Raw genomic sequence first — 27,927 nt, 5'->3', positions numbered from 1 at the left:
TGAAGTAATCGAACTTTGTGGATTTAATGAAAATATATTTGATGAACCAGCCTGCTTCCATCTTAGGCTTGAAAGCCATCTTATAGTAAAGACAAACCAGGCTCATCCCTGCTTATGATTAAATTGCTGTTTCTCAAGGATTGGGCTCTGCCCCACCTGTAACCTTAACAACAGACGATTCTGTGCTGCCTGTTTCAGGAAACTTGACAACCATGTCTTTGTTTCAAAAAGTTGTAATGACATCTTTGTTCTTTTCTTTTTTCTTTCTTTCTTTTGTTTTTGTTTTTGTTTGTTTGTTTGTTTGTTTTTTCTCTGTGTAGCCTTGGCTACCCTGGATTTGCTTTGTAGACCAGGCTGGCCTCGAACTCACAGAGATCTACCTGCCTCTGCCTCCCTGAGTGCTAGGATTACAGGAGCAAGTCACTGCAACCAGCTAGTAATGACCATCTTTCGAACCTGCTTTTGTTGCACAAGCTTGTTATGACTACCTTGCCCACTTTACTATGTTTTGCTTGTGTAACTCTACCTATTTGCCCACTAAATCCTTACCCCTGAGCTATAAAAACCTTATCTTCCTCGTGTCCAAAGCTGAGCTATTGAACTATGCTTTTGTGGAGAGAGCTCGGGTAATGAATAAAAAAGCTTGCTTTACTTACTTTGGCTGTTGGGCTGGTGGTCTCTCTGAATCTTTGGGATTAACAATTTTATACTATGTGCGGTGCCAGAGAGAAAGTAATAATTCCTTATGGTAGGAGCCCATCTTCCTGGAACTCGATCTAGAGGACAGACAGGCTTTGGAGCTCACAGAAATCCACCTGCCTCTGCTTCCCAAGTGATGGAATCAAAAGTGTGCACCACCACGCCCAGCTAAACAGCTAGTTTACAAACCTTTGATATTTGATTTCAGTTTCACTTGGAAAGGCCAAAATTAGATTAAAGCATCTGGTTTTTCCTCTTTGGGGATCCACAGGGAGAAATTACTAATCCCGTTAGTTTTTGTTTTAAGTAGGGCAATACACAACCCTTGTATTCAGCCTAGGGGGCGGGGCGGACTTGTCTGGTTGAACAACTTCCTGTTGTGGGTGATACACATATTATGTATCCATAACTGTCTTATGAATAATGAGCAGAGAGTGTGCTTAAGGTAGTTTAAAGCACAGGAGAGGGCTGTGTTTCACCAGCAGATGCGACTTCAAATGATTACATTTTATTATTACAACCCCGTAAAATTTCCGAGAATCGTCACCTCTTACAGCATGTTTCTTCTTAGTGTTCCTGGAATTCTCTATGTATGCTACTGTGGTGTTGCGCAGGGAAAAAGGAGAGAAACAGAAAAACAACCACGAGTTTTTACTCACTTCCGGTAACCGTAGCATCTGCCCCGATACCCAAGGAGACAGGACAAATAGCTCCTCAGCTTGCCTCTGCATGCCTATTTCCCCTTGGCTAACACTTCCTTTCCCATTTTGGTGGCTCTGGTCTCATTCCGTAGGCACACACCCCCTGCCCCCCCCCCCCCCCGCTCCTTGACTGTATTTTCTGTAGGCGAGCTTGGTCTCAGAAACTGTGTTTTAACCCCCCTTGCTCACTCTCTCACCTCTCTTGCATCTCGGAGGTCTGGCTGCTGCCATCACACTTGCCTCAGACCCAGCCTCTCCTTGCCAGGGGCTCCAGGCCAGCGCAGTCTTCCAGCTGCCACTCTGTCACTCAGTCCCTCAAGCGCCAAGACTCAGAACCTTCTGGCCCCAAACATTCTCTCACACCCAGCCCCCACAAGGGACACACGCAGAGGCCCCTGCTGGGTTCAGTTAACTCTGAGTGGGAGGAAGGAGAAGAGGAAAAAAGCAACAAAGACCAAATCTCTTTAAGGAACAGTTTCTGTGTGCTTCCTCCCAGTCGGGCATTGATGAGAATTGAAATGTTCTGCCTAGGCACGTGCGCCTCATATACTTGGCCTGGCACGCTTGAGGTCCTAAATCCAAAATCCCCAATAACACATGGGGGGGGGGGCAGGGAGATGAAAATTTCTGCCTGAGCATATAGCTCAATGGTAGAGCCCTTGCTTAACATATTTGCTGCTCCAAGTTCCATCTCGGGTACACACAGCCACACCCGCCTCGGGCCCCGCCCCCGCTCCTGCCCCCACAAACTCATAAATCTAGATTCTATCTGTAAGAGGAATGTACAACCGATTGTCTTTCGTCTTCCCCACTACCCTCTCTTGTGGCTACTCTTTCCTCCTCCCTTTAGACCTCTTTCTCTCCCTCACAGCCTCCCTTCTACTTTCTCCCTTTTCTTTTATATTTGTGTTCATAACTAATTTAGCATATGAGAGAAAATATGGAATATTTGTCCTTCTGAGTCTGGTCATGCGCCTCTTATAGTTTTCAAGAATAGTGTCTCAGAAAGCCCAGGCGTTCAGCCTGGCCTACATGAGACCCTGTGTCAGAGAAAAGGGGAGTGGGAACTTTATTCCTTATTGGGCTTGATAACACATACTTCAGGATATTGCAAGTTTGAGGCAGCCTAGGCTTAAGCCTGTCTCAGAGAGAGAGAGAGAGAGAGAGAGAGAGAATGCCTCATGTAAGAAGCAGTGAATTGTGTCTGGTCCTTGCTTTAATTTGTTTACATTGGGGGAGGGTGAATGTTGGTGGAATCTTTGGGATCTAATCTCACAGACAGGAAGAAGTCTAGATAAGACGGGATTTGTAGTAGAGAAGCCAGCCAGACCAGACCAGAAGCTGAGACACGAGGAGCAAGCCTGGGATACATCCTACAATCTGGAAGAGGAGAGGGGAGGGCGGCATTAGTTATCAAACTAAAGTGTTGTCGAGCTGGCAAGATGATTCGCCCAGTGAAGACGCTCGCCACCAAGCCTAACAACCTGAGTTTGTTCTAGATGGCCAAGAGGACCAAACCAACTTCTTTTCAGTTGGCTTTAGCTTTCCACATGTGCACCATGGCACACACCATCCCATGGACCATGTCATGCATGTGCCTCACCCCCACGCAGATAAAAATTAATGAATGTAATTTTTGAAAATGTTAATGCTGCTGAGATCAAATAAGAATTCAGACGACATGCCTTTAATCCCAGCACTCAGGAGGCAGAGGTAGGCAGATCCCTTTGAGTTCGAGGCTAGCCTGGTCTACAAAGAAAGTCCAGAGCAACCAAGGCTACACAGAGAAACCCTGTCTCAAGAAAGGCTATTTCTCCTCTATGACTTCAGCTGTAAGATGACACTGTTCTTTTGCACCAGTCCATGAAGACTAGCTAATTAAAATGTTGTACTGACTCATTCAAGAAGTATTTACCAACTTTCTACTACATACAAGGCATCATGGAAGCCAACCGTGAAGTGTTATATAAAGATTTTAAAAATAGGTTGTTACAAACAAACACTGTGATTATGTAAAATGATTGGGATAATTTTAACTGGGTGAACTAAGCAGAGCATCTACTTCTCCCCTGTCGAGGAGACTGACCTTTGTATTCCATCACTTCTCTCTTCCAAATAAAGCCGCCAATTACTTCCATGTTGAGTCTATTTCTTTTCTAATGGTACAGTGAGTTGGTGTGTAAAGTGCATCTTGCACAGAGGTCTCCCACCAAAAGGGCAAATAGGGTCAAAGTCCATATTACATGCTCTGGCTAGTTTTATGTCAAGTGGACACAGGCTAGAATCATCTAAATGGATAGAGCCTCCACTGAGAAAATGCCTCCATGAGATCCTGCCTGTGGGGCATTTTCTTAATTGGTGATAGAAGTGGGAGGGCCCAGCCCATTGTGGGTGGGGCCACCCCTGGGCTGGTAGTTCTGGGTTCTATAAGAAAGCCATGTGGAGCAAGGCAGGAAGCAGCACCCTCCGTGGTCTCTGCATCAGCTCTTGCCTCCAGGTTCCTGCCCTGTTTGAGTTCCTGTCCTGACTTTGTTCAGTGATGGATCATGATGTGGAAGTGGAGCCAAATAAACCCTTTCCTCCTCAAGTTGTGTTTAGTCTGGCGTTTCATCATAGCAATAGAAACCCTAACTAAGACATTTACACAGTGTCTTGGCAACAACTGTTCCTTATAGGTTAGCTGTGGCTCTGCTGATTCACAAGACAGAAACTGAAGAACAAGGCAAAGGTTTGTGTTTTACTCAAATAAGACCTACAACAAGCCGGGCAGTGGTGGCGTAACCCTTTAATCCCAGCACTTGGGAGGCAGAGACAGGAGGATTGCTGTGAGTTCGAGGCCAGCCTGGTCTACAAAGTGAGTCCAGGACAGCCAAGGCTACACAGAGAAACCCTGTCTCCAAAAAACAAAACAAAAAAAAAGACCTATAACAAAAAATTTTAGCGGCACATATAGACAGCTTCTCTCTTTATGTGAGAAGCTGCTTGTGTACATATGTGGTTGCATTTCCCCTCAGCACTGCCTACTGTGGGAAGAAGATGGGAACTCAACAAAGAAGGCCACAATGAAAGCTCAAGATGGTCCCTTGGTACAGGGCACCTGTGCTCTTTTTCCATGAACCTTATACCCAAGGTACCTAAGAAGCCAGCTCATTTATTTAGGCCACTGAAAGGCATCACCGTCTCGCCTCCATTAGAACTTGACTTCATGCTGAAAGACAAAGATGGAGAAGGCAGCAGAAGCCTTGGGGTTTCTATAGCTAAGCCTGCTAGGCAAATAGCCCCTCCCATCTACATACGCTCTTCCCAGTGGTACTTTGACAATCCCCCTCCAGAGTGTCAGGGTCTATGTTGCTTGCCCTTGAAACTGAGCAGGCTTTAGTTACTTTTTTTTTTGACAAACTAAGAGTATGGCAAAAGTAATACCAGGTGAGGGGAAGTTGGCTACCCCCTGTGGAATCTGATTGCTCCAAGGCTACCATATTGTGAGGAAGGCTGAACTAACCCGGCATAGAGAGCCAGCATAGAGTCCCCATCCTACCCTCCCTAAGGATGAGGAACTTGGCTTGGCTTAGAGACGGGCAACCTACATTGTGCCCAGTTTCTCTAGCCTTTCACTGTTTACTTCCAGCTGCCGATAGTCTGCAGTTTCATGAAAGACTGCAAGCCAGCATCGCCTACTCAATTTCTACCCAAATTCCTGCCCCATAGAAGCTATGAAAGATAACGGGAAACGATTACTGTTTTAGTCATTTAGTTTGGGGATTTGTTACTTAGCCTGTGGGGTTCGGGATAATTACAGAAGCTAGATGAAGAGTGAAAAAAGGAGCCCAAAGTGAAAGGAGATGCAGATATTTTATAGAGAGATAGAGGTTCAGTGAGGGCAAGCGTTTGAGGAGAGGCGCTTTGGAAGGACCAGGACTGCAGTGCTGGCAAGTGAGTGGGAAAAGACCCAGGTTGGAGACAGACAACCCTTGTTCCTTTCCACTGTTTGTGGCTCGAGACAAGCCCCTTCTCCCAAGAAAACAGTCTGTGAATTAATATATTGTTACAAGAAAAAAAAAAGTACGGGGTAGAAGACTATGTCCCTGTGTCTGGTGTCGGCAACCCCCTTTCTGTGATTTGCTTGCTCTCACGTGAATCCTCCCACTGAAAGACGTGCTGTCCAGTTGAAACTGTCCCTGACCCATTTGGCAGCTGTGCTGCTGCTAGTAACTGAATGCATTGGCATTTGGCATTCTTCTTGACGCATCCATCTGATTCCCTCATGGGGACACCTGACCTGCACATACGAGGACCAAGCCTCAGACCAGGGTGACCAAAATATGACTGCCTTGTGGGAGCCTGCCAGAAAAGAACCAAACTAATGGACCTCATGACATGAAGCAAAATGCTCTTCTCTCTATCCAAAAACAGAGAGAAGAGGAAAAACCAGCAATTCCTCAGCGATAAGGGAAGAAATCCTGAACATGGAAATTGTTAGAGCAAGAAGTGAAGCAGCAAGAAACCTGTCACAACATTGCTTTTATTTTATTATCATCTTTTTTTTTTTTAATAGGGTCTCATGTGTCTCAGGCTGGCTTCAAATTCTCTACAGTGCTGAGGTTGACTTTGAACTCCTGATCCTCCTGCCTCCATCTCCCAGGTGCTGGGATTACAGGCATGTGTTGTCACGTCCAGTTTTTGTTTGTGTTTTGATTTTTGGGTTTTGGGTTTGTTTTCCTTTTCTTTTCTGAGATGGGGTTTCTCTGTGTAGCCTTGTCTGTCCCGGAACTGATTCTGTAGACCAGTTTTATGTTGCCCTAGAAACTGAACCTGGGGCTTCCGAATGCTAAGCAAGTAGTCTAGCAACTGAGCATCACGCCCAGCCCCCACACTGCTCTCCAAACCGCTCTTCCCCGTACCTGCTCCATTTGCCATTTTATGAGCAAAACCTTGGTCTGTACATGCTAAAAAGAAAGCAGATAATAGATGTAGCGGAGTTTAAGGCCAAACCGGTCAGCCGGGTTCTTCATGTAGTGCTCTTGAGCTAAAATATTCGCAAAGAAAACACAAAGCCTAAGCATAACTGAAGTGATAGTGCAGCTCTCTCTAACACTTAGATTATGGTACCTCATTGTTCATAGACCATGGTTATCTGAACATCTATAATCAGTAAATGCGAGTTAATTAAATGACAGATCTAAAAGTATTAAGAAGCAGTATAATTTAGAACCACTTACAGGAAAAAGATTCAAAGTTGTTTGCTTTTTTTTTTTTCTGAGACTGGATCTTTCTGTTTTAGGCCTGGCTGTCCTGGACCCGCTTTGTAGACGAGGCTGGCCTCAAACTCACAGAGATCTGCCTGCCTCTGCCTCCCTGAGTGCTGAGATTAAAGGTGTGGGCCACTGTCACTCAGTTTACCGAAGTTTTAGTTTTTGTTTGTTTGTTTGTTTGTTGTATTGGTAATAGTGACGCGCGCGCGCACGTGTGTGTGTGTGTGTGTGTGTGTGTGTGTGTGTGTGTACGTGCGTGCACTTGCAGTACCAAACACTGACCTCAGGGCTTCATACATGCTAAGCAAACTCTCTACCACTGAACTACACTGTAGGCCCCCAAAGGTTCAATTCCAACTTCGGTCTTTTCTGTACCAGTTCAGTCTCTAACATTATTTATTTAGTGTATTTTATTTCACGACACTCGTGCAGAGGACCGAGGACGGCTTCAGGAGTTAGTTCTCTCTTTCACGGTGAAGGTCCTGACAACTGTCCTCAGGTCCACACGCTTGGCAGCAGGCATCTTCACCCACTGGGTCATCTCCAGCCAAATACGATTATTTTCACATTCAAATAGTGCAGGTGAGTCTAGGTCTCTGCAGTCCCACTGGAGGTGATAATATATCTGGTAATTATAGTTTTGGTTCTCTTAAGGGCTTTGTTGTTATTGTTGCTTTGGCTTGTTTTAGATAGGGGCTTATTATATAGCTTAAGCTAGCCCAAACTTACAGTCTACCTGAGCACTGGGTTTATTGGAGTCCTATTATACTCAGCTTGATAAACTTTTGTTCTGATTTCTCATAGAAACAATAAGAGCGAAGAAAGCCATAGGTCTCTCCAGACACGCTTCCAAGCTATCTGGCAGAGCCACCATGAACAGGTGTTGCCTCTTGGGTCATGATATGTGTATAGTGACCAGTACACTCAAAGGCTATTGTAGAAACTTGTCCATTCAAAGGCTGTTTTCATGGGTTGGTCCAAAACAACTTATAGATTCTCAGTCATATTATAGCTATGGTGGTCAAGGTTTTTACATGGTAAACATTCTCATGAGGGAAGATGAAGAAGAAGAAGAAAGGCTGTTCGGTGGTAGAATGGCGGAACCCTCACATGATGTCAAGTGAAAACTGGGTGCTCAAGTCTGTGACATTATAGACACCTCCTGCTTGGATGACATCGTTTCTTGCAGCCCTGAGACTCTGTAATCTGCTTGGAAGTCACCATTGAGAAATACAATGTTGGGAAGTATTGGGTTATGAGACAAACTGTTTGTAAAGCCGACTGTGACAGGAGTCCATCAAGAGTCTGAAAGGTAACAGCTCTTCTGGAGCCAAAGAACAAAGAAAAATGTGTGGTTCCTATCTTCCGGTCACAAGTGTTCAGTTCTACAATCCCCAAATCCTGTCAGGAATGTGGCTGAGACGCGTGGCCTGAGAGAGCAGAGATTAGGGCTCCTACGAGGGAGAGCTTCACTCATTGACTTGTGTAGGTTGGTAGACTTCTTTTTGTTCTGAAAGGAAAAGAAGCTTTTAGTTAGTTTTGTGTGTTTCCTCACAGCTCAAAAATTATTCAATATTCAGCAAAATTTAGAAGCCGCCAGTGACAGTTTTAGCCTGCTTTCTCAAGATTCTCTTAGAACTTGACAAATTTTAGCTCAAAATTTACAAACCCTAGAAAATTAAAAGGCAGGTACTTTCTTCTTCTGATGCATGTAGTAGAGCTGGGCGTGGTGGTACATTCCTGTAATCCCAGCACTGGGGGAGCAGAAGCAGGCCAATCTCTAAGAGTTCGAGGCCAGCCTGGTCTACAAAGTGAGTCCAGGGCAGCTACAGAGAACCCTGCCTCAAAAAACAAAAACAACAGAATAAAACAAAAAGAAAGAAAGAAAAGAGATGCATGTGTTAAATGTCTTAGGATTCATATTTATAATGGAAACATTAGTCACCTACTAGCTAGGTTAATTTTCTAGCAAATGGACTGCTCTGACTAGTACCTAATACCACACACATACAGTATCCCCTGGACTGTGTTCAAGTCAACAAGGAAAGGCAAGCTCCTACCCACTTGGCTTATGAGCCCTGGCCTAGGTTTCATTGATAGTAACTAGTAAACCAGAGATAGAAAATGACCTTTCAGGACTATGCCATCAGCTTTATGACGTGGGGTCCTGCCTGTCTTTTTCATGGCTGTTTCCCATGAGCCAGTATAGTGTGGCGCTTAAAGCACAATAGACATAAACATACATGTTTAATAAATAGATGTATACAATAGACAGTTAGCACACATTTAATTTAATTTAAAAGGGTATCTGTTGTTTCTCCTTCCCGCTTTCCTTACCTCCAGTCCTACTTTCCAAAGGTATCTACTTTTGAACAGTTCATGTTCTGAGAAATGAATTTCGCAAGAAAAGGACTTCCACATAATTGGGGTAGAAGAATGGGAAAATGAGAAAACAAACAGGTGTTTTCTCTATGGTGGGCGAAAGTTGTCCCAGGCCCCCCTGTGATTTCAACACCGAGGGTCAACCCATTTCTAAATGGAACTCAAGTGGCAGATCCAGTGAACAGAAGTCTCAGGAGCTGCAGCAAGGAGACACCAGCAGCAGGTCCCCCAGAGGCCTTCACGCCTCTCACCTTGTGACAACCTTCTCCAGGTCAGGACAGCAACCCCAGCCAGGACAATGGTGAGGATTATGGTCCCAGAGATGGTGTTCACCACTAGAAGAGCATTTGCTGATTCTGTAAGTGAATGACAAAGACCTTCCATTCGCTGTTTGTTTTTTTCCCTGAGACAGGGTTTCTCTGTATAGCCCCAGCTGCCCCGAAACTCACTTTGTAGATCAGGCTGGCCTCAAACTCAGAGATCAACCTGCCTCTGCCATGCACCCCAGTGCTGGGATTAGAGGTGTGTGCCACCACCACCCAGCTCTATCTGACTCTGCCTTCTGAGTGCTGGGATTAAAGGCATGTGCCTGGCTTTTTTTTTTTTTTAATGTAATACATAATAGAGTAAATAGCAACTGATATGACATACACAAGTGACAGCTATTTGAGGTCCTCAGTAATTCCTAAGAGTATAGAAGAGTGTGGAAACCAAACACTGTGGGAAACAGTGATTAAAAAGAACTATTGGCCGGGCGGTGGTGGTGCACGCCTTTAATCCCAGCACTCGGGAGGCGCAGAGGCAGGTGGATCGCTGTGAGTTCGAGGCCAGCCTGGTCTACAAAGGGAGTCTGGTACAGCCAAGGCTACACAGAGAAACTCTGTCTCGGGGGGTTGGGGGCGGGGGAGAACTATTGTTAGCCAGGCATGGTGGCGCACGCCTTTAATCCCAGCACTTGAGAGGCAGAAGCAGGCGGATCATTGTGAGTTCCAGGCCAGCCTTGTCTACAAAGTGAGTCCAGGACAGCCAGGGCTACACAGAGAATCCCTGTCTGGAAAAAAGCAAAAAACAAAACAAATAAACAAGAGAACCATTTCTGGAGCTCAGCCATTAAGAGCACTTACTGCTCTCACAGAGGGAGGACCTGAGTTTAGTTTCCAGCACCTATTTGGGATAGTTCACAGCCATCTGTAACTCCAGCTCCAAGGGATCTGTTGCCTTCTTCTAAACTCACTTGGCACCTGCATTCCCACACATATACCCATACATATGTACATACATACACACAAATAAAAATAATAAAATAAATCTTGGGGCTGGAGAGATGGCTCAGCAGTTAAGAGCACAGAGGCTCTAGGCTGGATTGCCAGCACACATGGTGGCTCACAACCATCTATCCAGGGGATTCAGTGCTCCCCTTCTGGCCGTTGCTGACATTATACACATGTGGTTCACACAGCCATACATGTGGTCAAAACAACATAAACATAAAACTAAAAAAACACTTTTAAAATTAAAAATAAAATTTGAAGCCAGGCGTAGTGGCCTATGCCTTTAATCCCAGCACTCAGGAGGCTAAGGCAGGCGGATCTCTGAGTTCGAGGCCAGCTTGGTCTGCAAAGCGAATTCCAGGACAGCCAGGGCCACACAGAGAAACTCTATCTGCAAAGACAAAGCATCAAACAAGCAAACAAAGGGCTTGCCATCGTACCACCCACCTGGTGAAGCCTCCAGTGACCCAGCCTCCCTCTCTTGCAGGCTTCAACGTCGGTTGCCCCCCCCCCCCACTTACCCTGAGGGGCCTCAAGAACCATTTGGTGGCCACAGTGCTCCACGTGACAAGAATAGACGTCTTTGCTCTGAGGGTCCAGATCAACAGACACCCACATTTGATAGGTCCCATCCCCACTGGGAAGCAGGCCTCCTTGATCCACTTCTTGGAAAATATCTTCCCCGTTTTTCATCCACGTCATGGAAATTTCCGGTGGGTAGAAGCCATGAGCTCTGCAGAAGAGAGTCATAACTCCTGGGAAAGTTTCCTTTCGGCTTGTTCTTACCACTGGAGGCTCTAGAGAGAAGAAGCCACAGGTGAGCAGGAGAGCCTTGGGTACAGAACATACTGTGTTCAAACGCAGAGCCAGATTCCCCGGGTGATTTTCTTTGCGGCAAGGCATACCAAAAACTGAGAATGGACCAGAAACCAGATTCCATCAGCAACAAACCTAGATCTGTAGACTTCCTGCTATGGGATAGGCAAGGAGACAGATGGAGCTGAGCCACATCTCGCCCTCAGGAAAGAAAAGACCTGTAGCATCAAGTATGTGGAGAGTGTGTTGAAGTTATTTACTATTCACCTTTGAAATACCCTTACGTGTCAAGGAAACGAAAGTCATGACATGTGTAAGTGATTGTTCTTGATAAGTAATTCACCAAGAGATTGGGGATTAGAACAAAATAGATCTCAATTCTGCTTTTAGTGACAACAAAAAAACACACAGCCATCTCGGGTCAATGGGGACTCTGGATTGCCCCATGCTACCACATTGGTATTCTGATGGTTGTAATCAGATACAAACACATGACGTAGTCCTTGTGCTCTCAAAGAAGCTACAGAAATTAACAGTACAGAAGGGCTCTAACACAGATGAGGGAGGGAGAGAGGGGGGAGATAGCATCTCATGCCCCCAGGGTGGCCTGGAACTTCCCCTACCTCAGCCTCTTGAATGTCAGGATTACAACTATGTACCACTATGCCCAGCCTGGGATTATTCACTGCTTCCTAGTGACTGAATACGTTCATATTCCAACAGTGTTATTTTAACCTTTCCAGCTGAAACTAGTCATAAAGGCAAATTAAAACCAAGTACCCTATATGAAGGACCTTCCTACTCATCCGTGACACTTACTTCCTCATCTCTACCTTACTGTGTCACATTGTAGATACAGGAAAGAGCCTCCATCACAGACATTACCTTCCTTGTCTTTTACCTGAGGCATGGAATTTAGTTATAGGAAAAGACTTTCCAACATTCAAAATAAAACATTGCCAAGAGTTTTTTTTCTTTCTTTCTTTCTTTTTTCTTTTTACCATGTCTGTAAGAAATGAATCTACCTTCCAAGACAAGGGTTTTGACCAAAAGGCTGACACCACTGACACTCAAGACAGGGGATGAGAAATGACTACACACACAAGTCCAACTTCCCACATGGCCCAGGTTCCTCCTGGTTAATCCCAAGAGATTTCACACCAGGCAGAATCAACAGAGTGAGCTAGCAGCCTCCACATCTCAATCCTTAGCAGCTCTGCTTGGGTTCGCCTACCTTTGCCCAGTACTGTATTCAGGAAGAGCAACAGGCCAGGTGACTTGGGGCAGATGCTATTGATGTGCTTTGATTATAAAATGTCCCTCACAGGCTTATGTGCTAAACCCGTGCTGTCTAGCTGTGGCTGTTATCTTGGGAGGTTTTGAGAACTCTAGGAGGTGGAGTCTAGCTAAAGGAAGTAAGTCCCCCGTGGGGAATCCCTGGGGGCTGCATCTTGGCCCAGGCTCCTGCTTCCTGCCCACTGTGACGTAAAACGTCTCACCTCACCCCGCCCACCAGGATGGACCCAAACCTCTGACATTGTGAACAGTCTTTATCTCCGTTTAAGTAAAGTTAAGTTCCAGGCATTCTGTCTTAGAGATGAGAAAAATCACCAACACAGCCATGTGGCAAGCATACGCAAATCAGAAATGTAAACTCCTACTTTCCTTTTTCCTATCTGCTGAGACTTGGCCTAAAGCATCTTAGTGACTAAGGGTGGCCAAGAACTGCCGTAGAATTTGACCAGATCCAAAGCTGCCATATGTTCTCTAGTCAGGCGACCAGAACATTCAATGTGGAAGCAGAACCCTGAGGCTTAGCAAGCATCTTCATCTTTATTATCTTCATGCCCTTCTTTGAAGTAGGTAGGGCTGTATTATTTTACTCGAGACTGCAGCTTTGCTGGCCTACCTTCCAGAAACATTGCTTTTTCCTGATAGGAGAGGCTCCTTCGCCTGCCAAACATTGCTCCAGCCCTCTGTAACAGGGGCTCCTTATGAAGTACTCACCTTTAATTCCTCTTCAACCATCACTTGGTGCGTACCAGTTAATGTCTCATTGTTAGCCCCCACCCCCACCCCCTCCCTCTGTCTCCACTCTCTGACCTTCTGCGATCTGTCTAGGTCTTCACGCTGTAGCTCTAGAACTTCTCCGCTCCCGGTGTCCAGCTGGACAGCCTCAGCAGAGAGCAGTGAGCTGATGAAGTGCCGATCTTAACACACCCACAGGCCTGCTCGCGCCACATTCCTCCACAGTCACGCCTCTCACCTCGAAGATCCCCTTTCAGCATTCCACCTCAAGCAGGGCTCTGCTCGCCATGCCCCCTCTCCTGGCTCTTCTGATCATGCCACTGCGATGGTGTCTCCACACTGCACTGTTCCAGACACTTCTCCCTCCCTCGCTGGTATTCCCACTGGTATTCCCACTGGTATTCCCACTGGTATTCCCACTGGACCCCTCGTAAAGGAGCCCGGGGGTTAAATCTCCCCAACGAGAGCATTTTGGCTGTGTGTGCCATGAGTCCTTGCCAGAACTTTGTGTCCCACTGTTAATCTCTGAAGCTTTTTCTGATGGTCACAATGATTAGCTAAAGAGGCCACATGTGATCCAACTCGGCCCACTCACAGCTCCCCTTTGGTCTGCTTATTTAGGCAGCAAGTACTCAGAGACCGTAGCCTGTCTTGTGAAATGAAGAAGACACCAGGATGTGAGGCTGGTGCTCTTAGCTTCAGCTACCCCATCACCATCAAATAGGATGTGCTTTCAAATAGGATGCGCTTGAACCTGTTTGAAACAGGGTTGTTAACTGCAACCATTGAGCCTACGACAGTTGTTCTGCTAGCAGAGAGGGAAGCCAATGTTAGGTTCTAATTGTCTGCCTCCAAAGCCCATAGTTTTAGGGGGATAACACATGTTTATTTTGTTTTGGTTTTTGAGTCATGGTTTCTCTGTCTGGCCCTGGCTGTCCTGGAACACACTCTGTAGACCAGGCTGGCCTTGAACTCACAGAAATCTGCCTGCCTCTGCCTCCCAAGTGCTGGGAATTAAGAGGCCACCACCACCCAGGAGGGCAGTACATGTTTATAAACATAGTCCACACCCCTCCTCTCCACGCCAGGCCTGCCATAGCTCTGGAAAGTCCCCCAGACTAGACCTTACTCTCATGGGAAAAAGTCTATAGTGTTCCGGGATTTCCTGAAACATTTTGAATCATCATCGGTCAAACAGGAAACTTCTGCATTCTGCTCAAGTTGATCAGTGGGGTCATGCATTTATGGCAGAAGATAAACTCTGTACCCAGAAGAATTATAGTGTTAATCCCCAAGTAAGGAAAAACCTTGTCTTCCCCAGGCTCTTCTTCATAAGGCCAGCCTTTCATGCACACTGAGATCGTGTGAACCCTTGCTTCTTAAATAATCTGCAACAATTGCTCCACTTCTGAAAGCTTTTCCCAGCCTCTCACTGACAGGAGATGGAACACTTCTCCTGATAGAGGTGCCCTTGGAGGCACTACATTCTGTCAAGGCAAGTGGAGCTGCTCAGGCTTGTCAAGACGCTGCTAAAAATATAACTAATGAGAGTTCTCTTGGGAGGTTACAGGTCAGAACAGTCCAACCAAGAGATGCATTTCATCCCAGGGTGAATGTCACCTGCAGAAGAGGAAGTCAGACACCCACATGGTTTTTCTAGGGGATGTAAGAACAAGGTGCTGTCCCCTTCTCTTTACCTGTTCTTTCTAGGGTATCTTTCCCATACTCCAAGAACCTCTTCAGCCAGGCAATGCATTCTTCTTCCAGCCAGTTCTTTTGGTATTGCAACTCATGCAGATTGGCCTCCCATGCCCTCTTGATGATGTGAGCCACGTTATCTATAGCCACCCAGGAGAGGCTGTCTTTATTGAAGCTGATGAAATCTCGTCCGTCATATGCATATTGGAGAAACCCCGTGGTGCTGCCGTCGTCCAGCAACTCACAGCCAATCATTCTCTGGTAGGTGTGAAGCCCTGAAACACACGCAAGCCATGGAACGATGGGTGAAGTCAGGGACAGAGGGCCTTTCTCCAGTGATGCAACTAGAGCACGGCTAGAGCCACTTTTTGCCTTGGAAGACACCACCACATAGGCCTGTATATTCGAGTTCCGGAAGGCTCCTGTTTTGCAGACCCACTCGCTAACAGACATTGGTGGGGTACCTACTGCTTGCCAAAGGATCACATTGATACTTGCCTTGGGGAAATTATCCTATCTTTGGGATGATTCATTGATAAATTTCATAGCTATTCTGAGTGCAGTGTAGGAGCAAGAGATATGCAGGAGCCAGAAATATCTCTGGGGCAATTAATATAGTAAGTCTCTATGCAGAAATAAGCAAATCATGAAGCCCAGCCATCAGAAAATGAGTCCCAAGTCAGGCAAATTTAAAATGAGAAAAGAGAAGATTGCTGGATGCCAATGGGACAGGAATATGGGGACAAGGGATAGACGGTTTTCATAGAAGGACAGTATGGAAGAGTCACAGAGAAGATGGTAGACATTGGACTCTAGCTACATGATCTAAGTTTTGCCAAAGGCCACAGAGAATATGAGCAACTGGTGACACTGGCCATAGGCAGCCCAGGGCCTCTCTTCTGGGGAGTAGGCAGCGAGGGAGCGTGCTCATCTCTGCTGCAGTCACACCTGAGTGGTTGTAGTGCCTCTGCAAATGCCTCAGCTCCACCTTGAATGTCTGCTGCCAGCCCCTCAGCAGCTGCGTGTACCTCTCCCAGTGATCAGGTGCCAGGTTCTCCGCCATCCATGGGGCCCTCGGCTCCTTCTGTCGAGTGACACTGTCATATGTGGTGACGGGGTGCGAGTCCACATACCCAACAGAGATAAATTCGGGAACCCCTGGGCCAGGTTCCGAAACAGCCAAACGAAAATATCTCAGCGAGTGAGTCCCTGAGGAGGAGGCAAGGAAGGCAGGTGTTGAGAGTCACAAGGATGACAGAGGGTATTAAGTGCAACCCACGGCATTCCCACGCCACTGTCCTCGCCCTGGACTCAATGGCTTCCATCCCACTCTTTTCTCCAATATGATTATAGCATCCTAGAAATTACGACCTGAACAAGACTTCAGTCCTGTGACCAGGAATGAAACTTGTAAGCAACATACAATGTGGTGCTCTGGGCATGGGGGCAGGGCCAAAAGCCTATACACAGGGCTGGGAGGGGAGGGTAGAGGGGCAGCTATACCCGAAGAAGCTCTCAGAACCTCTGAGGGAGAGAAACCCCTAACAACCCACCTCCCTTGTTTTATCAATAAAACCTCTAGGTTGATAAGTGAGGACCCTCATTCAACCCCCTTCCCTCTGCACACATTGGAGTATATGCCCCTCCTCCTAGGTTAGACAGAGTCAGAACAGCTATTAAGGCTCAGGCTTCCTGGGGCAAATACTTTGAGAAGCACAGTGATTTTCCTTGCTGAACCAAACCACTTCCTCCTTAGGTACTTTCTTATTTTTTTCTATTTTTTTTCCTTCTGCCTAAGTATCGATATGAGGATCATGCTCGCCACTAAGGGTTAAAAGTGAAATGAAATGAAACTATTTCTTGCTGCCCCCATGAACTCTCAGGTTGTCTGAGAAGTTCGGGGCAGGGTGGGAATAAACAAGATGGGTTCAAAGTAGCTGCTAGGAGCTTTCATGTCAACGGTGGGCTCTTGGGGAAGTCTTTGCAGAGATGGCAACACCTTGGGGGAGATCTCAGGGTCAAGAGTAGCATGCGGGGGGGGGGGTGGGGGGTGGGTGGGAGTTGGCCAAAGCGTGCATTCTGGCCAGCCAAGGAAACCACAGGCCTTCTCTGCATTCGCCCTGAGAGCCATCTGGTGCCTCTACAGGTACAAGTCATGCCTGCACTTAGCTGGGCTTTTCAAATGACACTTCGCTGTATCGGGATGTCTCCTGACAGATGTGAAAGTCACTAATTCAGAACAGAGAAGATGAAGAAAAGTCCACAGCACACTCTCCTTCATAGCATGTGAGACCTTGTGACAATTTATATCTTAGCAGAATGTGCTGCCCAGATGTTGAGAGACTTAATATAACTATTACAGTCTAATCATTTGGAAAGACCAATTGATTATGAAATTAGGCTGGGCTCTCCCCTTCCCATGAGTCAGCAGCATTACTCACTTGTTGAACTGAAATCTATGATCTAGACTTCGGCCCTTGGCCTAGCCGGGCCAGTCAAACCCCTTCTCGAGGGGCATTTGCTGCTGATCACTTCTGCTAGGCCCATCCAACCCAACAAGCGCGTCTCACACCAGCCAACATGCCGGCTGCTTCCCTCTCCTGAGTTTTGTCCCTTTAACTTGGTACAGTAGCAGTTGGGCCGTTTTTGACAAACATCTGAGGAAATTTACTGGAATATGAAACAATGGAGCATACATTTCCAATCCTTCATCCATGGAGATTTGTATTTACTGAATATCTACCATGGACAGGTTGCATAAGGCAACATCAGAAAGAGGAAAATCAATCAGGTACCAATTGTTCTCTCCAGGAATTTACAGTATGACTGGGGTTCTTAATTTATATAACATAGCAAATACAGTGTCCCAAGAGAGGCAGCAATGGAGTGCAGGCAGGGCAGGAGCCCAGCACTCACAAAGGGGATCTGCTGAGAAACCCTCCAGGGAAATCAAGGCACATCAGTTGTACCTTTAATGAGTCCAAAGGGCAGCAGGTACCTCCATCATAACTATTAGAATTGCATTTAGTTATCAAGCAAGTACCATACATTCAGTACCATACTAAACCTTTGAGAAACACTGGTTTCATTCATTCCTTACAATAATTAAAAAACAAAACAAAACATGGTCTCATGTACCCCAGGCTGGCCTCAAACTCTATGTAGTCAAGAATAATCTTGAACTTCTGATTCCTTGCCTCACGCATTGCCAAATCTGGTTCAAGTGGCAACGGGGATTGAATCTAGGACTTTATACAAGCTAGACAAGTACTGTCTGTCTATTGGGCCACATCCCCAGCCCTCACAATAGCCCATCAGGGAGGCGGGGGGGGGGGTGTCCTATAATACCCATTACACAGATGGAAAGTGCTCAAAATTAACTAAATTAAATAAGTACAAGCTTAGAAGCCATGACGAAGGAACCAGGAATCAAAATCTGAACTCTCACATAGGGAGCTTCTCTACCTATGACTACTCCACTGCTTGAGAGGGAGAGGCACTTCTCCAATACAGGATGCTAAGGCTTTCAGAGCCTGGATTAAAGTGCCCTCTCCTGCCCCCTTGTGTCAAGCATGGTCCAGCCTCTGATTTTCCAGTCCCTAAGGCCCATGCTCCAGATCTTGCTCAGGAGGTAGTAGGCTCCGATTGGATAGCCATGTCAACAATGCCGGTTTTATTGTTGCCCTATTCAAGTAACTCAGTGCCTTAGTAAGGTAAAAACAATGGTCATCTCTGATAACCACTCTTTAGGATTCCAGGCATTGTGGGAATGAGGGGAGATATAAATGGTTGGGTTTTTAAATTTTTGTTTTGTTTTTTTTTTTTTAGTTAAAAGAACCTTTGGGCACCTCTCAAAGCTTGCAGTACTGTGGATGGCTCAGCAAGCAGCAGAAACATTAGTCCCCTCTCTCAACAACTGTCAAGTGACAGGATCTTACGGTGAGTCTAAAAACAACACACTTGACACTCCGACTTCTTAGCCACTATATTAATTGCTTCTCTTGTCCCTATAGAAAAATATGTGATAGAAGTACAAGGAAGGGAGGACTTACTTTGGCACATGGTATAAAAGGGTACAGTCTGGAATGGTGGGGATAAAAGGTGGCTGGGCTTGGTCTGGTCTGGGTTTTCTAGAGCTTGTGGTATAGTTTCCTTACCTCTCCATAGGTCAGAAAGCAGAGGGCTCAGGCTAGAAGTGTGCTGGACCATTATAACTCTTGAGTTCTAACCTTAAGGACCTACATCTGTTAGTTAGGCTACATGTCCAAAAACTGCACAGCTTCTCATGAGATGCCAACTGAGCACCTGGTGTTTAAATATACACACCTGGGGGTACATTTCACATTCAAGCCACAGCATCCCACCCTGGGCCCGGACACCCATGACCACCTCATGATGCAAGATGCATTTTACAACTGTGGAAGTCCCTAAACTCCTAAGAGGTCCAAAACTGATCAAAAGTCCAAAATCTTGGGGCTGGAGAGATGTTCCTTGATTGTACTAATATCTTTAGTAATCACCCCAGCGTTTCCACAGTTGCTTTGGCCACGGCTATACTCACATTCCTTTCCTGGCCAAACTACAACCTTCTCATATATTTCTTCTCCACTTTCTGGTGTGTATCACAGTATTATGGCTAAAAGCAGGGACAGCAACTTCCATCGTCTGAAGGCTGTGCTGACTAGAAATTTTCTTCACCAAACAAATTTAATTCAGCCTCATTTTGACTTTCAGGAAGACCATAGATTCTTTGCTGGAATGTAGGACAAATGGCCTCTAGTCCAATTCCTGATAAGGTCCTTATTTCTTTCTGAAACTCCTGAGAGAGAACCTTCCCTGCCCTCACTCATCTTGGCTTCTGGTCTCCCATACTTCTGCCAGGATATCCCATGAAGCTCTGGTTACAGCAGTCTAAGGTTTTGCTAGCCCACAGCTCCAAACCTCTTCATATTACTCTTATATTCCACTTCTGAAGTCCTACAGACCTCACAGTCAGGTTTACCATTGCAATGACCCTACCCCTGGTACCAATTTTCTGTGTGAGTTACACTTCTCATTGCTGTGTGACATAGCACTTGATTGACAGAAACTACTTAAGGCAAGAAGGATTTATTTGCATAACACTTTAAGGAGCTATATGGTCCATTAGAGTGGAGTAGGCATGGAAGCTGGGATTAGCTTAGCTGGGGCTGGAGGATCTTGCAGCTCTCTATGCTCATATTACACGGTCAGGAAGTATTGAGCTTGGGATAGAAGTACGTCAACCTTTGCCCCTACAGCCTTGAGTCTGCAAGCTAAGTCCTATGTCCAAATGCTCTACAATATCATAACACTGCCACCATCTGAAACCAAGCGTCCAAACACACAAACCTGTGGGGGAACATTTGCTATAGAAACATAACAACTACTCGTTCACGGCTGCCCTTTCAAAGGTTACCAATATCCCATGTCATATAAGTATTATTCTTTGCTGAATTTCCAGGAAACACAGCTCTAGGTGCTAAGGGCATAACAATGAACACATTAAATCAAAGGCCCAGTCCTCTGACATAATTTCTAGGAGGGATATTGCCAATTGACAAATATATAATACAAGGTCAAGTGGTAATAAGTTGTATAAAGAAAACTAAAGCAGAGGAAGGAGATGGTGTGGGGAGGCCAATAAAAGCCCAGAAAAGGCTTCTTTGACCAGATAAAATAGGGTAGAGTTGTGTCTAGAGTGAAGGAGGGGGCCATGGGAGAAGACCCTTCCAGATAACTAAGGCCAAATCCTTGAGGGTGCGTGCCTTGTATGTTGGAGGAACATGAAGGAGAGCACTGTGGTACTCTGGACAGTGAGTGAATGAGGGGGCTCCTGCTCCCCACCATACACCCTGAGTACAATAATGCCCAAATAGATCATATTCTCAGGAGAATCTTATCTTATGAATCTTATTCTTTTTTTTTGTTTTTGTTTTGTTGAGATAGGGTTTCTCTGTGTAACCCTGTCTGTCTTGGAACTTGCTCTGTAAACTAGGCTGGTTTTGAACTCATAGAGATCTATCTGCCCACCTCTGCTTCCTGAGTGCTGGGATTAAAGGGGTGCACCCAGTGAATCTTATTCTTTTCAAATGATTCAATGAAATTGGAATAAAATGTGATTTAACACATACATTCTTAGTAGAGTTTCTCTAATATAAACCTAGATGTCAGAAATAATGACCCTGGTCATCGGTCTCAATTTGTGCTTCATAAAATGAAAGCATTTAAATAGTAATGTGTTTGATCCTTAATCTAGACTTCCTCCCTCCGACTTTTAGCAATCTTCTTCAGTAAAAGGATTGTGGTCATGCAAGACTAGACAGCTGCTCCGCCTAGCTAGAATTGGAAAAACCTATTTAACAGATGTAGATACATTCAGTGTCAGCCATGAAGAAGAGGGCCTAAGAGGAGTGAAATATAGCCTTGGAGAAATTTGTCCTGCATGAAGCTGGCCAAGAGCACAGGGAGACAGACTGCAGTCTAATAGGGATTTTAAGCAAACGCCCACATTTTCTCACGTTAACTCTTTGAACTCAAGGTTATTTCTAAGCACAAGATCTACAAGTTTCTCTTTTAACACTAGTGCAACTGGCCTATCTATTTTCAGCCCTTGTTTCTCTGAAGCATCATTCATAAAGTAGATTGATGTAGTGGGATAATGCATCTATTGAATTATGAATAATACCAAGAGACTAACTTGAGTTATATCAAGATGAAACACACAAACTACATATTGCTATACAAAGGAAACGTCAGGCACGACTTCCCAGTTTGATTACAGCAACACACATCACCAGTCCAGTTTCCCACCAGCTGAAATAAGAGCAAGAAGAGTGATATAAGCACAAAACACTAATTTTTACATCAGTTCTGCAGCTACAGTAGACCCTAGGTTTACATTTGAATTCCTTATCATTGTCCAAACTTGATATAACTCATAGTCAGGTGACCTTAATGTCTTAGGAACATTACTCTGCTTTGCTTTGTTTTGTTTTCTGAGGCAAGGTTTCTTTGTATAAGAGCCCTGGCTGCCTTGGAACGCTCTTTGTAGATCAGGCTGGCCAAGAACACATAGAAATCCATCTGCCTTTGCCTCCAGAGTGCTGGGATTAAAGGCGTGTGCCATCATTCCCGGCTGGAACATTACTTTGAAATATAAGGTCTTTTAGGAAGCGTTGAAGTGCCTGTTGGGAACTAGGTAGGGTCATAGAAACAAGAGTACAATGGAGCTGTCTCTTCCCACTGGTAAAAAAGGGAAGATTTGGGGAGAAGAGAGTGAGAGAGCCATGAACAGGAGCTGTGAGGAAGGAGCAGAAACCGTCACCTGGGGCCTATGCAGCTGAGGCAGGAAATAACATAGGGATTATCTTAACATTTCCTGGAGTTACATCTCAAATGCTCTGGTTTCTCTGCCCTATGTCTTCCATTCACCTATGGTGTAAAAGTATCTATTGGTGGGTAACACTGGGCACAAATATCAAGTAGACCTTAAGTCATTTTCCATAATCTTCCCTGTCATTGTCCTCAACGTTCATTTAGTGAGAGTTATGGGAGGAAACTGCTTCAATATATATATATATATATATATATATATATATATATATATATATATATATATATACACACATATAGATAGATAGATAGATAGATAGATAGATAGATAGATAGATATTTTTTAAACCACTTTCAGGAGCTGGAGAGATGGCTAAGAGGTTAAGAGCACTGGGTACTCTTTCAGAGGTCCTGAGTTCAATTCCCAGCAACCACATGGTGGCTCACAACTATCTATACTGAGATCTGGTGCCTTCTTCTGGCATGCAGGCACATGTGTAAACAGAATACTGTATAAATAATAAATAAATAAATAAATCTTTTTAAAAAACACCAACCACTTTCCCCCCTAAGATTGGAGGGAAATGAACAACAAATAGGAGTTAGTCAAGCCCAAAAGAAGCTACAAAATATAAAGAAGAGGGATTGTCAGAAAAAAGAAAACAAAAACAAACAAACAAAAAAACTACATTGTAGAGAGCTACAGCCGGAGACTCTCTTTTCCTAGTGCCTCCTAGCATATGAACCAACCCAGACGCTAGTCTGCAAAAGGACTGGGTGATGCAGTCTGTAGCGATCAGCCTCCAGAACACAGAGCAGCACAGAGCAGGAGCACACGTCAGGAGTCAGAGGGAAACAACCAGCACAGAGGGGCACCCCATCCTATGTGGCACCCTATCCTATAACTTCCCACCCGTTATCTAAGCACTGGGTACTCAGAAGTCCAGCAGTGTCACAGAAAGGCCTGGACTAAAGGCAGAAGACCTGTGCACCTGTGGTTGCTGCCTTTGTGGGTTCTGCCAATCCCCTTAAGCCAGAGAAAAATCTAACCTCATCTTTGGTTTTTGGTTTTTGTTTTCCTTAATTTCTTTCTTTCTTTCTTTCTTTCTTTCTTTCTTTCTTTCTTTCTTTTTTTCCTTTTCTTTTTTTTGAGGCAAGGTCTCAGACTCACCGTTCCCCATCTCCAAGCCTCTACAGTAGCTGTTATGGTCCTCCAGGTGTCTGACACATACCAAGCTATCTATCTATCAGTCAATACTTGTAGAATTAGCACACAGATGAATTGAAAGAGTTCCTTCCTGCCATGCGCAACAGTCAGCAGCTTAGGTGATCTGGTCTGAGTTCTGGATTTCTCCCATGAACCTTTAGAAATGCCAGCACCAGCTAGAAAGCAGTTGCTTAGGCCACGGAAGACTTGACACCCTCTCTCACACACAGGCTCTCTTATGTTTGTGGTAACACAGGGCTCCCAACTCCCTAGAAACACAAGCTTTCTAAACTACAATGAACCATTGAGGATTTTTGTATGTTTGCTTGCTTATTTTAATTTTTATCTATTTTTATGCACTTTGGTAGTGTTTGCCTGCGTGTATGTCTATATAAGGATGTTGGATCCCCTGGAACTGGAGTTACAGACAGTTGTGAGCTGCCATGTGGGTGCTGGGAATGAAACCCATGTCCTTTGGAAGAACAGTCAGTGCTCTTAACTGCCGATCCATCTCTCCAGCCCCAGAGCTTTGTTTTTAATCAGTAACTATTTCCTACACCTAGTAAACAATCTCAGAGCCTCGGCTTTCTCTTTCTTGGAGCTCTCGTTACAGGCAGTCCTTGTGGTGAGGAGGGAAACTATGAGCAATGGACCCACTGGACTGTGACTGCTCACCGCCCCTGAAACTCTCACTACAGTCCTGTAAGATTCACTGTAAGAAAAGAGGAGAAACAGAAGGAAAAGAAAGGTGAAAGCAGAAAGAGGAGAAGTGAGGGCATTACCGAGAAAGTCTTTGCAGAAAAACTGGCAGACACAGACACAGACACACACACACACACACCCCTGGGCAGCAGGTCCATCACCCTTCAAGTCCTGGGTGTAATGGGCCCGTGGATTTGCCCCTGCCTTTTTCATAGTTTGCACCACAAGTTTAGGGTTTAGCTTTAGGAGTAGAGAGCACCTGGGATACTTACGGGCCTGGCTGCGCTTCACCAAGAGTACTACGAGAAGAGACAACGGGAGCATCATCAGTCCCCCTCTGAAGTCCTTCTTCTTCTGGATTCTTTTACCTTAGACAGAGACAGGCCCTTGAGTCTTTTGAGAACCTGTCCTCTACCGGATCACGGAAAAATTTGGTAATTGAGCAATACGAAAGGCATTCTCCAATAAGAACTGGGAAAAATATCTGCTATCATCAGTTGCTAGGTAGAATAGAGACCTAGGAAATGAAAGCAATAAAGATTAACCCCTTGTTTTCAGACACTGCTTGATTCTATCGGTGAGCTTCTTTTCACCCATTCCCCAACTGTAGCACAGTTACATGAAGAGTATAAAGAAACAAAGATGAATAATTCATGTTATTGCCTTTGGTTCTTTCTTGGATTTTTGTTTTGTGGGGTTTTTTTTATTTTCTTGTTTGTTTGTTTGGTTTTTGTTTTTTTTTTGGTTTTTTGTTTTTGTTTTGTGTGTGTGTGTGTGTGTGTGTGTGTGTGTGTGTGTGTGTGTGTGTGTGTGTTTCAAGACAGAGTTTTGGGCTGGAGAGACGGCTTAGAGGTTAAGAGCACTGCCTGCTCTTCCAAATGTCCTGAGTTCAAGTCCCAGCAACCACGTGGTGGCTCACACCATCTATAATAAAATCTCGTGCCTTCTTCTGGTGTTCAGGTATACATGCAGGCAAAACACTGTATATATAAGAAATAAATAAATCTTGAAAAAAAAAAGACAGTTTCTCAGTGTAGCCTTGGCTGTCCTGGACTTACCTTGTAGACCACGCTGGCCTCAAACTCACAGTGACCCAACGGCCTCTGCCTCTCCAGTGCTGGGATTACAGGTGAGCACCACCATGCCCAGCTGCACTTTAGATTTTTAACCAAAAGACAAAGAAAATCACACCTGGGATCTAGGATTTGGGACTCCCTGCTCAGCCTGACTTTCCTATCCATCTATCTCAGATAGCATGTATCCTTTAGGTTGTCCTGTCGTTTTTACTTATGTCCTTCCTGTACTTTTCCACCTAGAACCATAGGCCCCAAACATGCCTGTTGGAGCAGGAAAAGAAAAGGCCTTGAGAGAGATTCTGAGAGGCTGCCATTCATCTCTCAAGGAGAGCAACCTCCAAGGTCAAGCTGTGGCGACATTGTCATTAGAAGCACATGACAAGTTAGGAAACAGCAGCTGAAGCTTGTTCAGGGAGCTGAGGGAACAGGTCTAGACAGGAAAGAGGAAGGGCAGTGGGATGGGGAGAAGAAATGGAGGCCAGGCATCGAGGCAGGCAGGCTTTGGCTCAGGTTCAGGGGCCTGGGTTTGATCCCAGCTCTTTGACTGGGGGTGGGGGTGGGGGGGAGGGGGGAAGAGGTGGGTGGGGTAGGAGGTGGGGAGATGGGGGGTATGAGGGGGTGGGGAGGATATCGGAGGTGCCAATCTCACATTGCAACCAGCCTGGGCATCTTCTGCTTTGTGTACTCCACAGGACTGTTGAGAGGCTTGCTGAGCTTGTTTATTATGCACAAGAGGAGGCAGAAGAATCAAATATCCTGGCTTCCTTCCAGGTGAGTTGAGTGATGGCTTACCCTAAAGGGTGGAGCCTGTGAACAAGGCACCACTTTATAAGGCAAAAGGAACTTCGCAGGTGCTATTGACTTACACGGGCTGGGGAGATGATCCTGGGATGTCTGGTAGACCCAATGCAATCATGAGGGTCCTTCTTACGGGGAAGCAGAGGGTCAGAATCCGAGAAGGAGCTGTGACATCAGAAGCATTGCTGAAGGGGGCGTGAGCCAAGGAGAGCAGGCTTGGATGGTACCCCGGAACATTCAGAAAGAATGCATGTATCAATACTTGGGGGTTTTGCCGATAAAAGCTGTCTTCAGAACTTTGGCCTCCTGAAGTATAAGAGAGAAAAGGTACATTGCTTTCAGACAACCAATTCTTGCTTTTTAAAGAGAACTTTTAGGCATGTCTTCCTTTCCCCAGGAAAGGCCAAATGGAACAAGTGATGACCGCTTCTCAGATGCCGTGTCTCCTTCTTCCTTTCCTTCCTCCTTTTTTTTCCTTTAACTATCCATCTAGCAAATATAGGTGCCCGTGTGCCCTCCACAGCCCTCCAGTTATTGCTTGTTGTGCCAGTATGTGTTTCTTCGGTGATTTTGTTGTGGAGATGCATGTAGGTATGTGTGTGTGAGGTTCTCTTTTTAAGGAGGGGTTTCATGTTCTGATCCTAGTTTGGAAATTATTTCTCAAATTTATATTTTCCAAGACTGATATACATCCTTAATTGCATGACTTCACAAGTTCTTATTTTTTTCCTTTTTAAAAAAAATTTTATTTTTGAGATTATTAGTTTGCTACATCAATACTCTCTTGCCTTTCCTCCTTTCAAACTCTCCCATAAACCCCTCCCTGTTCTCTTTCAAATTCATTGCCTTTTAAAAGGCTGTTACCACATGCATATTACATATATTCATAAATATAATCTGTCCAGTCTGTATGATGTTACCCGTATGTATGTTTTTAGGGATGACTGTTTGGCAGTGGACAACCAATTTGTACTGTCTTCCGTGGGGAAGGCCACCTCTCCCATTCTCAGTTGCCTAGTTCTTTGTGTCAGGTTGAGACTTCATGCTGCAATCTCCACTCCACACTTCTCCATCCAGTGTGCATGTTCACTGGTGTCATCCTTGTTCCGTTCACCTTTGAGCAGTGTGGTGGTTTGAATGATAACGGCCATATATTTGGGACATATATTTGCATGCTTAGTCTCTAGTTAGTGAACTGTTTGAGATAGGATTCGGAGGTGTGGCCTCGTTGGAGGAAGTGAGTCACTAGAAGTGGGCTCTGAGGTTTTTAAAAGCTCATGCCAGACTTGGTGTCACTCTCTCTGCCCGCTGCCTGTGGATCAAGGTTTAAAGCCCTCAGTTACTGATCCAGTGCCGTGCCTGTCTGTTTCCTTCCATGATGGTAACGAACTAGCCTTCTGAAACTGGAAGCAAGTCCCTAATTGAGTGTTTCCTTTGATAAGAGTTGCCTTGGTTATAGTTTCTCTTCATAGCAAGAGAAAAGTAAGCAAGACAGAAGATGGTACCGGAAGTGAGTGTATTGCTGTGACAGGCCTGACCATGATGTCATTTGAAAGAAAACAGAAGACCTTGGGATGTTAGACTAAAAAACTGTTGAGATGTGTTGAGCATGCCTTAACAAGACATCCTAGCAGGAACATGGAAGACAGTGATGCAAAGAACAGTGTAGAGTGTGAAGGCCCAGCTCAGGAGGGGAAGAATATTATTGGCTGGCCCATAGACCATTCTTGTGATATTTTGGCAAGAAATATGGCTGCTTTTTGCCCTTGTCCTATAAATCTGCCTGGGAAAAATTGAAGAGTTTTGGATTAATGGCTTTGGCAGAGGAGATTTTCAGACAGCCTAGTGTTAACTATGCCATGTGGTTATCAATGATTACTCTGATGCAGAGCTACAGTGAAAAAGAGCAACTGGGGCCAAAAGAAATACAAAATGAACAGTCTG

General features: G+C 45.2%; 1 protein-coding gene across 5 annotated transcripts; it reads right to left on the bottom strand.

Moving 5' to 3' along the window:
• Positions 1-6,580: 6,580 nt before the first annotated feature.
• Positions 6,581-24,626, bottom strand: LOC311594759 (major histocompatibility complex class I-related gene protein). Of its 5 annotated transcripts, XM_084776761.1 has the most exons (6): positions 24,382-24,626; positions 15,796-16,056; positions 14,847-15,122; positions 10,827-11,102; positions 9,286-9,390; positions 6,581-8,162 (listed from the first exon to the last, which is right to left on the bottom strand). In XM_084776761.1, exons 1-6 carry the CDS (start codon positions 24,434-24,436, stop codon positions 8,122-8,124), a joined length of 1,014 nt encoding a protein of 337 aa, XP_084632887.1. In that variant the 5' UTR covers positions 24,437-24,626; the 3' UTR covers positions 6,581-8,121. The 5 variants fall into 5 exon arrangements, with proteins under 5 accessions (XP_084632887.1, XP_084632888.1, XP_084632886.1 ...); XM_084776762.1 differs by lacking the exon at positions 9,286-9,390; XM_084776760.1 differs by lacking the exon at positions 6,581-8,162 and having other exon boundaries at positions 8,927-9,390.
• Between the last annotated feature and the right edge of the window lie 3,301 nt (positions 24,627-27,927).

The sequence above is a fragment of the Acomys minous genome, assembly GCF_964271855.1.
Source record: "Acomys minous genome assembly, chromosome: 1".
Taxonomy (NCBI): domain Eukaryota; kingdom Metazoa; phylum Chordata; class Mammalia; order Rodentia; family Muridae; genus Acomys; species Acomys minous.
This window is presented reverse-complemented; position numbering and strand designations above follow the sequence as displayed.